Genomic DNA, 14,293 nt, shown 5'->3' with positions numbered 1-14,293 from the left:
CCTTTTCAGAATGATTTTTCCAGCTGATGAATCATATAAGCCCTAACAGCCAATCAGAACCAACCCTAATGGACTTTGATTATTTAAAGCTCCACGCTAAAACGGTCTACACTGGACTTGACAAACAACCGTTGCAAATCTATTTATAATATATCTATTTCTTAAGTCAGAAATAGTATGGTTTACTATGGGGGATTAGTCATGTGATAACCCATTGTATTTCTCAGGTGCTCCGATTTGCAATGGTGGCTTTGACGTGTCCAGTGTAGACAGCTTCAAGATGTTGCGTCGCGACACTAATAAAGTTTGTTCTTATATAGTTTGTTCGTTCTTGTCGTTATAGTTGTCTTGATGGTGTGAATGGGCCATAACTCTAAATAGCAGAGTCCACATCACTTTCCAAACAATTTGAGTAAATTAATTTGACTTTTGAGTAAAAAAAACATTGACAGGCAATAAAAAAAATCCAAATATAAGACAAGCGTTGCAACTTTTGACGACATTACTGAAGCGTGCGTTTAGAATAAACTGAACATTATTATGTGTCGTGTACACACTAATATAATTATTGTTATAGTTTTTGTTCTTGGTGTCTTTCTTGCTGTTTTGTTGCAACAGAGCTCCTCAATTCTTCCATATTACATCAGTCCACACTTTATGGCTCTCACATGTTAATAATACACACACATGGTGATTACATCACAATCCCTGTGTCATAAAAGGAACTGCAGCACAGGTGGTTTGTGTGCAGAGACATGGTGTCCTGCAGCTTGTAGTAGCTCAGGTATTCAGCTCGATCACATCACATGATCCCACAGAACATCCAAGTTGGCCAGAGTTAAGGTCACCTGGTGTCAGCCCTGATAAGAGCCCAGGAACAGACTGACCTCCCGTCGTTTCAACGCTCCACGTCTCTGAGCAAGGCTTCATGGATCAGAACTGGTCGAGAAGAGTGTTAGACACGGACGGATCCCATGAGAAAGAACGGAGGAATGGGTCCGGCCCGGTAGAGGTGCAGATGTGCCAGTCCATCCTGCCCTGCCATGCCAACCACCAGGGAGAGCTGGGTGCAGGACAGCTGCTGAAGTGGATGGACACCATCGCCTGTCTGGCCGGTGAGTGGGGCTGTGGGAGATTACCAACCATGCAGAAGGTTGCTTGTTTGATTCCCTTTACACATTTATTGAATGGTTATGCTCTTATTTATCGTCACTTTTCATCTCAACATAAACATTTGAGATTTATTCAGAATTAACTTCTTTTCAGTTAAATTAATTATCTAATGTTTTGTATTTGAATAATTATGTATGTGTATTTTATTAATTCTTTTCGATTTGTATACAAATATTATTTTGAAGTAAAAAGTCAGACCATGCCCCTGTCAGAACTGGGACAGAAGACCTCGAATGGGCATGTTGTTGGTGGTGTTTTAATTCATTTGATCAATTTTATAATTCAGTTTACATTTAATATTTCAAGCATCTTCATGTAGACCAACTGAGTGGAATCATTCAGTCTGAATGTATATTTGTTACTATTATGACATTAGTTAAATATAAATTTAAAAAAATCAGCCTTAGAATTATATAGTAAAATTCTGTAAGATTCAGATTTTTTGGAGTTGTTATTATTATTATTTAATCATTTTAAATAATTCAAATGTCTTGATATTCTAAATAAATGTTATTAAATAATTAATATATTATAAATAATTAAAATGTATTATATATATATATATATATAAAATACATTTTAATTATATATATATATATATATATATAATTATTAATTTATTCTAAATCTATTAAATATAAAATATTATTTATTATCATTATTCAATTATTCTAAATTGTGAAATATTAAAATTAATTCACATGAATCTTAATCTTACAAAGACACAGTGATTTTAACGTATTGCACACAAAAATCAACAACGATCTCGACTGCCAATGCAGTAAAATGTCCTATTTTTCAAAACAACCTTGTGTGTTATCGAGCCATCAGAGAGTAGGTTGAGATAAGAGGTCAACTTTGGACTATATGAACAAAGAAGGCAACTAACATCCATACACCTTTCACCCTCAAATCTCTCATGAATCCATTTGTGTCGGCCACTTGAGGAAGACACACATTAATGATTTAACACGTGTCCTCTTCATCTCCTTCCTGTTTCTGCTCCAGTTAGACACATGAAATATAAATACGGTGACAAGCAAAGTTGAACAATGTGTATACCCATCTTTTAGGGTTCATATATAGTGGTCCGTGTAATGAATCTTCTTTCTTCGTGTCTTCTTTTAAGCTGAAAGACATGCAGGAATGGCGTGTGTAACGGCTTCCATGGATGATATTCAGTTTGAAGAGACCGTAAGGTAGTGTCCCTTATCACGTAGACTTATCCTTGTTGGTCCTGAAACAACATCAATCAGATTTTAAAGATAGGATTAAGGCCTGTTCACGTCAAGAACGATAACTATAATCATAACGATAACTATATTAGCATCCACGCCTGCAGACGATATCGTGCTCTGCTGTTTGTCGACTGCCGCGTGCGTTAAATGCTCGATTCTGATTGGCTGTCAAAGTTTTAATCGTTCATCAGCTGGGAAAAAAAATTCTGAAAGTGATTCAAACGATATATTTTCTCTGTGTTATCATTATATTTGTGGTGTGAACTCGATTTTTATAACTATATCTTTATCGTTATGTTCATAGTTATTTGAACTGGCCTTTAAGGTCACACAGGACAAGGTTTAGTGTTAGTGAATTATCTCATGTTATGTCCTATATTAATCTCTTATCATATCATATCATATCATATCATATCATATCATATCATAATCATATCTCTCTGTATTTCAGGGTTGGGCAGGTTATCAATATAAAAGCCAGAGTTAACAGGGCTTTCAACACGAGTATGGAGGTAAAACAAGACGAAAAGAATTTACACCGTATTAAATATTAATGGAATAACTAATAAAAGTCTGATCAGGCCAGTGTTTTATCAGGTGGGCATCTATGTAACAGTACAGGAGGTGCTCAGCGGGGTGACGAAGAGGGTTTGTGTGGCCTTCTCCACATTCGTCGCCAAACCGACAGGAACACACAAGGTGAGGGAACGGCTCTGCAAAGAATACACCCTAGAATTTAGGGGAAATTACCCTATTAAGCCCACTCAAATCTAAGTATTCCACTACCGATCAAAAGTTTGGGGTCCGTAAGATTTGTTTTTAAAGAAAATAATACTTTTACTCAGCATGGACACAATAAATTGATCAAAAGTGAGAGTTAAGACAATAATATTACAAATCAGCATATTAGAATGATTTCTGAAGGATCATGTGACCAGAGAGCATGATCCCAACCCAACCAACTCAAGACCTGAACATTTGATTGGCTCCAAAAAGAAAGTCATATTACATGTGCTGTGAAACACATTTTCTCTTATGCTTTGACTTTTTGATATATTTAAAAACAAATTACTCCTAAATATTCTTTCATGGTTCTTCAGGTGTCTCTGAGACCCTTGGACGTTCAGGGCTCCATAGAGGGAATGCTGGAACATTCACTGGCTTCAGAGAGGCGACGGCTCCGTCTCTACAACGAAGAGTCCTTCAAAAACCTCATCAAGGACTATTACAACCTTCAAGACAAGGGTTAGTGCTTTACTTGAGCTTTGCCATTAAGTTAGTACACTTGAGTCTATTTATGAGGTTCTGAGATGGTGTGTGGCGCAGTAGTGAAGGGTCATGGCTGGTAATGTTGCTGATTTTTTGGGCGAACTATCCCTTTAAGCCTTGTCTGTGAACCCTGACTATGGCTTGCAGAGTGAATGTAGCCAATGAGCAATTATGTCACAGTCACACCCTTAGCTTACTTCAGGGAATTGAACTACTAATAACTTCACTGTGTCGTAGAAACAAAACTTCATAGGTTGTGTGGTAATAAATTCTGAAAGAACAACCGGTGGAAAGAATCCCTTGAAAGAGTCAGCCAGAGGACAGATATGAGACTCCGCTAGATCCACAACAACTTGGCAATGTGATCAAAAGTTCCAGTCATGAGTCAATGTGCACATCAATCCAGAAAGTTGCAGCTGATAAACTGCATGCTAAACAGCATTCGTTGGCGTTTCAGGACTGTATAGCAGGAAACCCATCGCGCCCTTGGTGTCGACCGAGCGCACGCGGGTCGAGAGCATCGAGCTGGTCCTGCCGCCACACGCTAATCACCATGGAAACACGTTTGGAGGACAGATCATGGCCTGGATGGAGAATGTGGCTACCGTCGCAGCCAGGTATACATGCGCGTTCATGCTGGATGTTATCATAGCGCAACAGTGACAGGTATTGGTTCCGGAAGGATTTTTCACATCGATTTTTGTATTAATTATTCTAAGCCATGAACCAAACCAATCAGCTCCGAGATGGATAATATTAAGAAAAAAAGTATTTGTAAAATTTTCAAAATGACAAATTATGCATGAAGCATCATGGATGACATCATCAAATCATAGCCAACAGAAAAATATAAATATAAAATGAAAATAATTAAGTTAAAAATAAATAGCAACACCATAGAAACCACCCAGAAGACCCAATATTCGAATGATTTCTGAAGGATCATGTGAAGACTGGAGTAATGATGCTGAAAATTCAGCTTTGCATCACAGGAATAAATTACATTTTACAATATATTCAAATACAAAACGGTTATTTTAAATTGTAAAAATATTTCACAATATTACTGTTTTCACTGTATTTTTGATCAAATAAATGCAGCCTAGGTGAGCATAAGAGACTTTGTCATTTAAAAAGAAAAAATCTTAATTATTATAACTTCTGACCATAGTATATACAAATATTGAAGTAGTTTGAGAGTGTAAGACATCATTCGCAGTGCTTCATGGGAGTGGGCGGACTTTACATTGCTGGATCGCTCCTTGGGATTATTATGGGTAGTGTAGTTCTTTACTGAGACTAATGCACCAGTATGTGTTTTTCATCTTATATATGTGTTTTTTGTTGTTCTAGTCGTTTGTGTGGCTCCTATTCCTCTCTTGGAGCTGTGGACATGTTCCGCTTCCGAGGTCCGTCCAGTGTCGGCGACAGACTGGTGTTCAAAGCCATGGTCAATAATGCCTTTCAGACCAGGTACAGTAGCTTCATAAACCTCACCTGACTGTTATAGAAATGCGACCCTGAACAAAATGACCTTCTTTTCATGCATTAAACTGTTAAAGGAATACTTCACCTAAAATTTGAATTCTGTCATCATTTACTCACCGTCATGTTGTTCCAAACCTGAATGAGTTTCTTTCTTCTGTTGAACACAAAAGAAGATATTTTGAAGAATGTTGGCAATCAAACAGTTGACGGTAGCCATTGACATCCATGGTAGGAAAAAAACACTATGGAAGTCAATGGCTAAGGTCAACTGTCTGGTTTCCAAGTTCCAATGTTCTTTAAAATATCTTCTTTTGTGTTCAACAGAAGAAAGAAACTCATGCAGGTTTGGAACAACTTGAGGGCGAGTAAATGAAGACACAATTTTCATTTCTGGGTGAACTATCCCTTTAAAGACAACATGCATTTGCAATATGACATATTTGGTGATCACCACACCACATCGCTGCACACTTCTCACAATAATAGGGTCCATTTTGACTTTATTAAAAACATAATAAACAGAGGTATATTTTAAATTCATTGTTCTCTTGTTCTGCGATCAGTGTGGAGGTGGGTGTTCGGGTGGAGGCGTATAACTGTGAGGAGTGGAATGAAGGGACACCAAGACACATCAACAGCGCCTCCATGATTTATTACATCCCAGGACGTGATGGTGAGCAACAGACCTTTCCTGATGTCACCTACACAACTCTTGTGAGTTATCTACACATTCAACAACACGATAGCACACTTAATATTAATATACAAGTTTATATAAAATAGCTCTAACACTTACTAAAGGCACATAAATCATATAATTTATTTTTTTCAGGATGGACAAAGACGATTTCTTGGTGCTATTGTCAGGAAGAGAATTCGCATGGCCAGGTATACTTTTGTACAGAATTTTTTTTCTTTTCTTGGAAACATATCAAATTGTTTAGGAAACGTTCCAAATTTATTTTCCCCAGAAAACACATTCTGTACTCAAGAGATGAGGGACCAATTTCTGTGCCTTGGGACAGAAGTAATCAGGTAGGTAACTAACTAATTAAATGAATAATCAGTTTAAAATATTCATTGGATACATACGGAATAAAACTTAATAAAATAATACTGCTTATTTAAAAATAGATAATTTTGATCAAATTATGTTGCGGTTTTGTAAATGGCAGTGCAGTGATACATTTTTAAAACACTAGTGTACTACAAGTTGATTTCAGCGGTCAGTTTTGTGTAAAAATGTCACTTATGGAAGTCTGATCCAATAAAGAAAAAGACTAAAAATCATGTATTTCCATCAAGAGGTGCATCAATTTTTGGTCAAGATCTTGAATTGTCAATGCAAGAGTCCAGCACTGTGTAAAGTCTCCTCCAGCACATCCCAAAGACTTTCAATGAATTTAAGCTCTGGACTCAGAGGAGAAGATTCATGTGTGAAAATGATTCTTCATGATCCTCACAACCATTCTTTCACAATCTGAGCCTGATGAATCTTGACATTGTCATCCTGCAATATGGCCATGTGTCTCATACATGGTTGTTTAAGAAATGAAAAGCTACACACTCCATTAATGAAGGTTAGAAGAACTTCTGCCAAACATATAACATGCTAGAAACATAATAATCACTGCAATAATCATCCAATCATAGACTCTTAAGCATTTGCCTAAAATTAAAATCCAAACAGACTTTTTGGCTGGGTGGTTTATATAGAACATACTTTTTTAGTGGTCCCAAAGTAATCACTTATTCAAAAGAAGCACCTACTCAGAAAGTATGTGATTTCAGATGCAGCCAATGGGTTCTAGTTCTTCACATTGTATGTATGAAGTAAAGAAGCTCCTTTAACACAGTTTATTTACTGCATACCTTCTGTAACATGGCGTAACATCTCTGCCCTCTGCAGGTGTATTTGGGGTATAACAACGTGGCAGCTCTCACAGTCTTAGCTGGAAAACGGGGATGGGAGGCCAGTAACATCAACGATAAGGTCATCACTATGTTTCTAAGTGCTATATAAATGTAACAAATTATTATTATCATGTGATTACATTATTATGTATTATGCACCTAAATATGCCTAGTAAGTATCTACAGTGCTTTAATAAGTGTGTTTTTGCAGGTAGGGGTTTACGTGCATGAGGAAGCAGATATGTTGTGTTTAAGAGTTGAGATGGAAGTCAAAACGGCGGCTTTTCACGTGTTCTCGATGCTCGCCGACCTGCGCTTACGGCCACAGTGGGACAAAAACTATCTGTAGGCGATCTGCATCCCTCTATCTGTGTTAAAAGTTTTGCAATCGCATGTAAAATTGTGTTTCTCATCATCTGCATGCTTCCGTGTTTCCTCCAGGAGCTGTGAAGAGGTGGAGAAAGCAGATGAGGAGGAAACCATTTATCACATTAAATGCGCCACAGTTAACGGAGGCAAAAGTCGGGATTTCGTGTTCCTGTTGTCTAAAAGGCAACCCTGCAAAAATGGGTATGATTCCACTGTTAACATGATTCATTTCTGGATGAACACACCTTTAATGTGAGGCTCAAAATGTATTTTTGTTCTCACAGAGACCCATACGTCATAGCTCTCCGGTCCGTAACCGTGGCAACAGTTCCATCCGAGGAGAACTCAATTCGGAGCGAAGCTAAATGTGCAGGATTCCTCATTCACGAAATGGGCTTTTTAACCTGCAAGGTACCAACTATAACATCTGAAACTCAATAAAAACAATAAAACACTTTTCTGCTGAATATGAACATTTCTGGCTGCTCTTCTAGGTGTCGTACTACAACCAGGTGACCTCTGGAGTGCTGCCCTATGTGGAGGGAAACCTAGCGGGCTGGTCCAAATCTATGGAGGAAACGGCAATGTCCTGCATTTCCTTTCTGGAGAGAGATGTGCTTAACACAGAGTTCTGATGCACAACATTGTGGTTCTAGGACAATCTTTTTATTTGTTTTATTTAAGGTTACGATAACGACTGCCATGTTTAAAGGGATAGTTCACACAAAAATTTTAATTCTGTCATTAATTACTCGCCCTCATGTCGTTCTAAACCCGTAAGACTTTCGTTCATCTTCAGAACACAAATGATGATATTTTTGATGAAATCTGAGAGCTTTATGTCTTTCCGTTGACAGCGACGCAACTACCACTTTGACACTTCAAAAAGTTCATAGAGATTGTAAAACTAATCCATATGAATTGAGCGGTTTAGTCCAAATTTTCTGAAGAGACTCGATCACTTTATATGATGAATAGATTTAATTTAGGCTTTTATTCACATAAAATGAATATGAATGGCTGTCAATGGAGGGTCACTTTTGTGTGAATTAACCCTTTAAGCAATTTTAAGAGTTATCGATTACAGCATTGTATATTGTTTTAAAGGCCCTTTCACACCAAGAAAGATTACTTTAAAGAACACTCCACACCAACAGACAATAATGTTCTGTTTATCCTAAGTGTGTGATGCAGTTTTGCCGATTTAAATGCTCAAACACTTTAATGTCTGACTTGGCTGTCAGTGTTATTCATCAGCTGGGGAAAAAAATCATTCTGAAAGTGACTGCAATAATATAGTTCCTCTGTGTTATCGTTATAGCGATCATGATAGCGATTGTGAGAAAACGCAGTTTATTGGGGTATGCATATTTATACAATTGTTCCTATAAATATAATATACCATCACAGAAAACACACTTAATATCCCACTTTTATAGAGTATATTTGTACAAAAGTGTCTTGTAAATAAATGCTGCTTTTCATATTCAAATTCTCTCAATCTTTGAGGCTTGAGCATTAAAACACAATCCATAATTAAATCTTTAGATCAGGTACATATGTGATGTCCTCAAGTCTCAGGCATCACAAGGCTCTCTTTACAGCAAGTAAATGGCCTCAAAACAGGAAGAGTCACTTTTGTGTGTAAAAACATCCATGGCAAACAGTTATTGGTGAAGACATCCCAACAGCTGTTGATCAGAACACCACCACCTTGTCTTTTTTGGGTTGTGCTTTCTTCACAGGCACATGTACATCCTCGTGGTCAGCGCTGATTCTATTGGACAGCCGGCCAAGAGTGATAGAATTAGCTGCAAAAAAGAAGTTTGAGCTTAATGTATCTGTTTTCAGTTTGACTTAAACAATAGAAATATTCCAGTGGACTCACTTGAGCTCTGGTGTTCAGGACAATCTTTCTGAAAGTGTTCCACTGAGCCACAAACCCGACAGCAACCGCCTACAGGAACAAAACACCATATACATACATGTTTAAAGATGATTCAGAGATATTATCATATTCATAAATATTTAATGCTTAACCCTCTAAGTCCTGACATATGAAATAAGTCAGAAAAAAAATCTAATCTTCTGAAATGGAACAGTTTATTGAAGCTTTAGTCATAATATTAAAAGTTTGAATGCGTGTTTTGTTTTTTAGTTTCAAATTTGATACATCAGATTTTATGGCTCATATATGATATAGGATTTGCAGCTCAAACTCAAGGAGGAAATAAACACCTCAGTTTTATTCCAAGGCACAAACTGAGCAAAAATATGCAATTTGGTGCAGATTTTGTTATTTTTATGGCCAAAAAGTAAGATGCTTGTAATGTTAATCAATGAGAGCTTTATAGCAGGATAAATACTTGCATAAAATGCATATATATATATATATATATATATATATATATATATATATATATATATATATATATATATATATATATATATATATATATATATATATATATATATATCAGTTTTCACTCTATATCTCCCTATAAGATGTCTTAGTAAGATGACATTTAAATGCTTAGTTTTATTATCAAAGCTCTGTAGTTTTATTGTGGGGAAAAACATATAATGCAATGATGATTGACAGATGAACAAATAAACATTAATCAAAAGCCTGACATTTGATACTCACATTTTAACATGATATTTAAAAATATATATATAATAAAGTAAACCTAAGTTGCTTCCACCCAATAAAAGTTCATCTTTAAATATTACTAAAGTATAAAAGTTATTCTTAAATTTACTTTATATACAAAAAAGATACAAGTAAAAAAAAAAAAAAAAAAACTTTTTTTACAATTATACTTAAAGGCATTTTACTTGCTAAAAAAGTATAAACTATCAATCAGAAGACAGAAGATTGTGTACAACAGTTTCAGTAAACTTATAAATATGCTTTTTTTTTAAATGATACATTAGGCTTTATAGGATTAAACGGGTAAATCACTGACCTGCAGCATACAGTCCTTTTGGGTTGTCAGGACAGGCTTTGGACAGATGACCAGTCTGACCACAGATAAAACATTTGGCGTATGGGTAATTACCTAGAAAACAGCAACATTCATATGATAAATCATAGCAGGTTTGATATTTCCATACATTTTAGGTGCGTGACATCTCATTCAACTCGTACCCATGGCAGGATCCACTTTAGCGCGACATCTCTGGATCTCATGTTCAGTGGAACCACAGCGATAACAAATACCGCGACCCATCTCTTCATCGTTATCTGCTTCCGGGCAGTCGGCGAGCCCGTGACCAGGCTTCCTGCAGTTAAAGCAAATCTACAACCAAAATGTGAGAGTATATGTAGAAAAGTTTGTTTCTACCACAGAATAAAAAGGTATTTACGACATTTTCTCTCGCAACGCTGCCTTTTTTCCTCAAAATTCTGAGTTTACATCTTGCAAATAGAACTTTTAGAAAAAAGTCAGAATTGTAAGGTGTAAATTCAGAATTGCAGGGAAAAAAAAAAAAAAAATTTTTGCGAATGTAAAATTGCGAGATGTAAGCTCAGAATATTTTGTTTGTTTCTGCCACGAAATAAAAAAATAAAAAAAAAGTAATTGCGACTTTTTTAAATCACAATTTTGAAGAAAAAAAGTCTGAATTGTGAAATTTAAACTCAGAATTGCACGAAAAAATTTGTACTACAGAGCCCCGTACATGATAAGCAGGACAAAAAATATCCCCACGAGTTACTAATTCGTCAGCACGTTCTACTATTTCGTTTCCTCGTACGACATCATTCATTCCCTTGTTTTACTAAATCGTGGCCACGTAGTAATAATAATTCATTCCGACACTTTTTATGCGTTTTGGCCGTTCATTTACACGACAACAGTGTTTTGGGGGCCTGAAAAAGCCAACTTTTAAAAAAGGGTTTCAAAGTACATGATTTTTGAAAACGATAGCATTATCGTATCCTTGTAGAATACAAAATTGTGAATATGTGAAAATGGTGACGTCATGCACATGTGTATTACATGTTCAGTCTATAGGCGCATAGTGTTTCTTTACAAAGTGACATAGCCATCTACTGGCCTGGCAGCAGAATAAAGCATTTTTAATCGTTTCATGGTTCTGAGTGAACGGGGATTGTTTTGACAATGTTGTCGTGTACACAAACGCATTTTTGTGCATCATTGTCAAGTAAACATATACTATTAGTTAACCCTTAAATGCCTGAATGTTTCGCCAATCATTATTAAATATCCAGGTCTTTAGCGACCCGAATCTATATCTAACATGGATGGATCTCTACCTGTCGCGATGATATAAAACTCTCCTGTTATTAGAGTAACAATTACAGAAGAATAAAATAACGCGTATTTTGTTACCGTTTGGTGCTTGGAAGGGTTCAATTTGAGCAGATGTTTTATACCATCATCACTGTCCTCCTCAGAGCTCATTTCCCAGTGCTCAACATACCCTCAAAACTATCATTTTTAACATCTTCAAAATCAATATTTTGATCGCTGACAGCTTCTTAACCAGATCCACCATCAAGTGACAGTGACAGTATTATTTGATGGCGTTCAGTACTTGCTCTGAAGTAAATTGCTGAGCTATTTCAAGTTTTGCTGATGATACTTAGTATTCTTTTGTTTTCTACCTGCAGTAACTATGAGTGAAACATCACTTCATCATTGTGTATCAGACATTGCCACCTTGCAGAATAAAGGTGAAGTGCACTTATTCACTCATCAAAGATTCAATTATTGTTGTGCAGAAAAAAAAAAATATACTTACACTGTTACACTCCTGGGGTCATTAGCGACCCTATACAATGAATGGTAAAAAAGGCATTATTTTATTTATTTTCTTGTTATAATTTATATAATGAATTGATTGAGGAATACTAAGAAGAATGTATAACTTAAAAAAATTAATGAGGAGGAGGGTAGACGTCCCAGGTCACTAAAGACCCAAGGTATGCGTTTTAAGGGTTAAATCAAAACGTGGGAATGAATTAGTACAACGTGGCCATGATTTACTAAAACGAGAGCAAATTCTTAATTTGTGGCCACGAGATATGACATTATATATATATAGTCCACATGTCATGTGCAGGGCTCCGTAGATATATAGTTTTTTTTTATTTATTCCTTGGCGGAAGCTTCAATACATGAGTCTTTATATGAAATAATCACATATCTACAGTCATGTTACATGCATTTAAATCCTCACCATATTATTCTTTTTAACGTTTTGCCTCTTTATCCGTCTGTGCTCTCGTCGTCCGTCTTTCTTCAGCGCAGTCGCCACGTCTTCTCTCAGGTCCCGGTCTGCCGGAGTCTTTTTCTGGAGCTCCTGACCGGTCTGCTTTAAATACTCCATAAACCCATTCACGTCATCAATGTCATGCTCTACGTTCTTCCTTCTCGGGTTGGGTTTCGTTACGCCTGCTCCTCGCTGGATGTGTCGACCACCGCTGCTAGTTCCTGATTCTCCAGCATTCCTATTCGCTTTCAGCTGCTTCCATGGTGTGGCATCGGCTGCTTTGTTTTTATGGACATTGTTTGCTCTGGCCCACCTCGTCATTTTGAGTTCTGTTAAGATGAGAGAATATGTTCATGATCAGACATTAAAACCCTCATGTTGTGTTCTGGACATTTTGACCCTGAGATTTTCCTTTTTCCCAAAAATGCTAATTAATTTTATTGAATTGGCATAAAACTTACCAATTTTACTCACACAGGGTATAACAACTTCCCGAAGAATTTGACAATTTTCGTGTTTTTGGTTGTTTTCTTGTTATGCCATATTATATCGCCATATTAAATGGATAGTTCACCCAAAAGTGAAAATTGTGTCATCATTTACTCACCCCCAAGTTGTTCCAAACCTGCATGAGTTCCCATTGGCTTCCATAGTAGGAAAAAAATATACTACGGAAGTCAATGGGTGCCGTCAACTGTCTGGTTACCAACATTCTTCAAAATATCTTCTTTTGTGTTCAGCAAAAGAAAGAAATTCATACAGGTTTGGAACATATTAAGTCTTTTTTAGGTGAACTATCCCTTTAATAAACTTGAATTACCTTTTTCACTCAAAAACTGAGGAGCATAAACTCAGACCAATGAGGCCTATTGTCAATCAATTCCAAAAAGAAATACAAAACCTGTGCTAATGAAAAGAAAACAAGTTGGCAAAACCAGACAGATATCATATAATATTTACAATAATATGGTACATTAGTATAAATTAATATAACCATAGTTTCTGCCAAAATACCACAGTCACTTCACTAACAACATTTTTCAAAATGCATCCTGAGGTCTATAGAAATGCCATGGCAATATCCTTTTGTTTACCATGAAAGTGCTTTGAAATTCCATTGTGAAAAATGTAAATATTCAGTACGATGGTATACAACAAAGTCCCAGTCATAACATAAAAACTATAACACAACGATAATTAGGCTACATCTTAAAACAGAAACGAATCTATTATGATTTACAGTAACAATAACGGCAATTAAAATGGTAGGCCTACTTTGTCAGAAACTATTGTCACCACGGTTACATTTTACATGTCGAATTATAAGGGATGTTTCAGATGCCTCACAAAATAGAGCGAATATCATAGGAACTTATTACTGTAAAATAACTCTGTTGTTTTTAAAGCATTATAAAACATTCCTGCGCGGGGTAAATATATTTCTTGTAATAAACAAAATAAAATTAATAACTAAATTGTACACGCTCACCGCACAAGAAGATTTTCAGATATCAGCTGTCAGCAGCAAAACACCGCTCACGTGTTTATTATTACTGCGTCCCCCAGTAAAAGTATCCGGAATGAAACTACAACGTGAGCGT

General features: G+C 36.2%; 2 protein-coding genes across 2 annotated transcripts; one reads left to right on the top strand and one right to left on the bottom strand.

Moving 5' to 3' along the window:
* The first annotated feature begins 788 nt into the window (after positions 1-788).
* On the top strand, positions 789-8,112 carry acot12 (acyl-CoA thioesterase 12). Its single transcript, XM_084103740.1, has 15 exons — positions 789-1,115; positions 2,303-2,372; positions 2,863-2,923; positions 3,009-3,110; positions 3,512-3,656; positions 4,138-4,297; positions 5,034-5,153; positions 5,732-5,882; positions 6,001-6,056; positions 6,140-6,203; positions 7,078-7,161; positions 7,294-7,427; positions 7,524-7,652; positions 7,736-7,862; positions 7,946-8,112. Exons 1-15 carry the CDS (start codon positions 929-931, stop codon positions 8,084-8,086), a joined length of 1,731 nt encoding a protein of 576 aa, XP_083959866.1. The 5' UTR covers positions 789-928; the 3' UTR covers positions 8,087-8,112.
* A 753-nt stretch (positions 8,113-8,865) lies between these two features.
* On the bottom strand, positions 8,866-14,289 carry zcchc9 (zinc finger, CCHC domain containing 9). Its single transcript, XM_084103741.1, has 6 exons — positions 14,182-14,289; positions 12,660-13,021; positions 10,603-10,753; positions 10,421-10,513; positions 9,340-9,408; positions 8,866-9,262 (listed from the first exon to the last, which is right to left on the bottom strand). The coding sequence occupies exons 2-6, from the start codon at positions 13,011-13,013 to the stop codon at positions 9,150-9,152; spliced, it is 780 nt and encodes a 259-aa protein (XP_083959867.1). The 5' UTR covers positions 13,014-13,021; positions 14,182-14,289; the 3' UTR covers positions 8,866-9,149.
* Between the last annotated feature and the right edge of the window lie 4 nt (positions 14,290-14,293).

This window comes from Abramis brama (genome assembly GCF_963993115.1).
Source record: "Abramis brama genome assembly, chromosome: 25".
NCBI lineage: Eukaryota > Metazoa > Chordata > Actinopteri > Cypriniformes > Leuciscidae > Abramis > Abramis brama.
The sequence above is the reverse complement of the archived record's forward strand: the minus strand, read 5'-3'. Positions and strand labels throughout refer to the sequence as shown.

Excerpts from the sequence above, each read along its gene's own strand:
- acot12 (XM_084103740.1), top strand. The coding sequence starts at position 929 with ATGGATCAGAACTGGTCGAGAAGAGTGTTAGACACGGACGGATCCCAT. Across the intron at positions 2,373-2,862 it reads CAGTTTGAAGAGACCGTAAG|GGTTGGGCAGGTTATCAATA; the intron begins GTAGTGTCCCTT and ends TCTGTATTTCAG. Across the intron at positions 7,863-7,945 it reads TGGGCTTTTTAACCTGCAAG|GTGTCGTACTACAACCAGGT; the intron begins GTACCAACTATA and ends CTGCTCTTCTAG.
- zcchc9 (XM_084103741.1), bottom strand. The coding sequence starts at position 13,013 with ATGACGAGGTGGGCCAGAGCAAACAATGTCCATAAAAACAAAGCAGCC. Across the intron at positions 10,754-12,659 it reads ACGTTAAAAAGAATAATATG|ATTTGCTTTAACTGCAGGAA; the intron begins GTGAGGATTTAA and ends TTTTGGTTGTAG. Across the intron at positions 10,514-10,602 it reads TAAAGTGGATCCTGCCATGG|GTAATTACCCATACGCCAAA; the intron begins GTACGAGTTGAA and ends GCTGTTTTCTAG.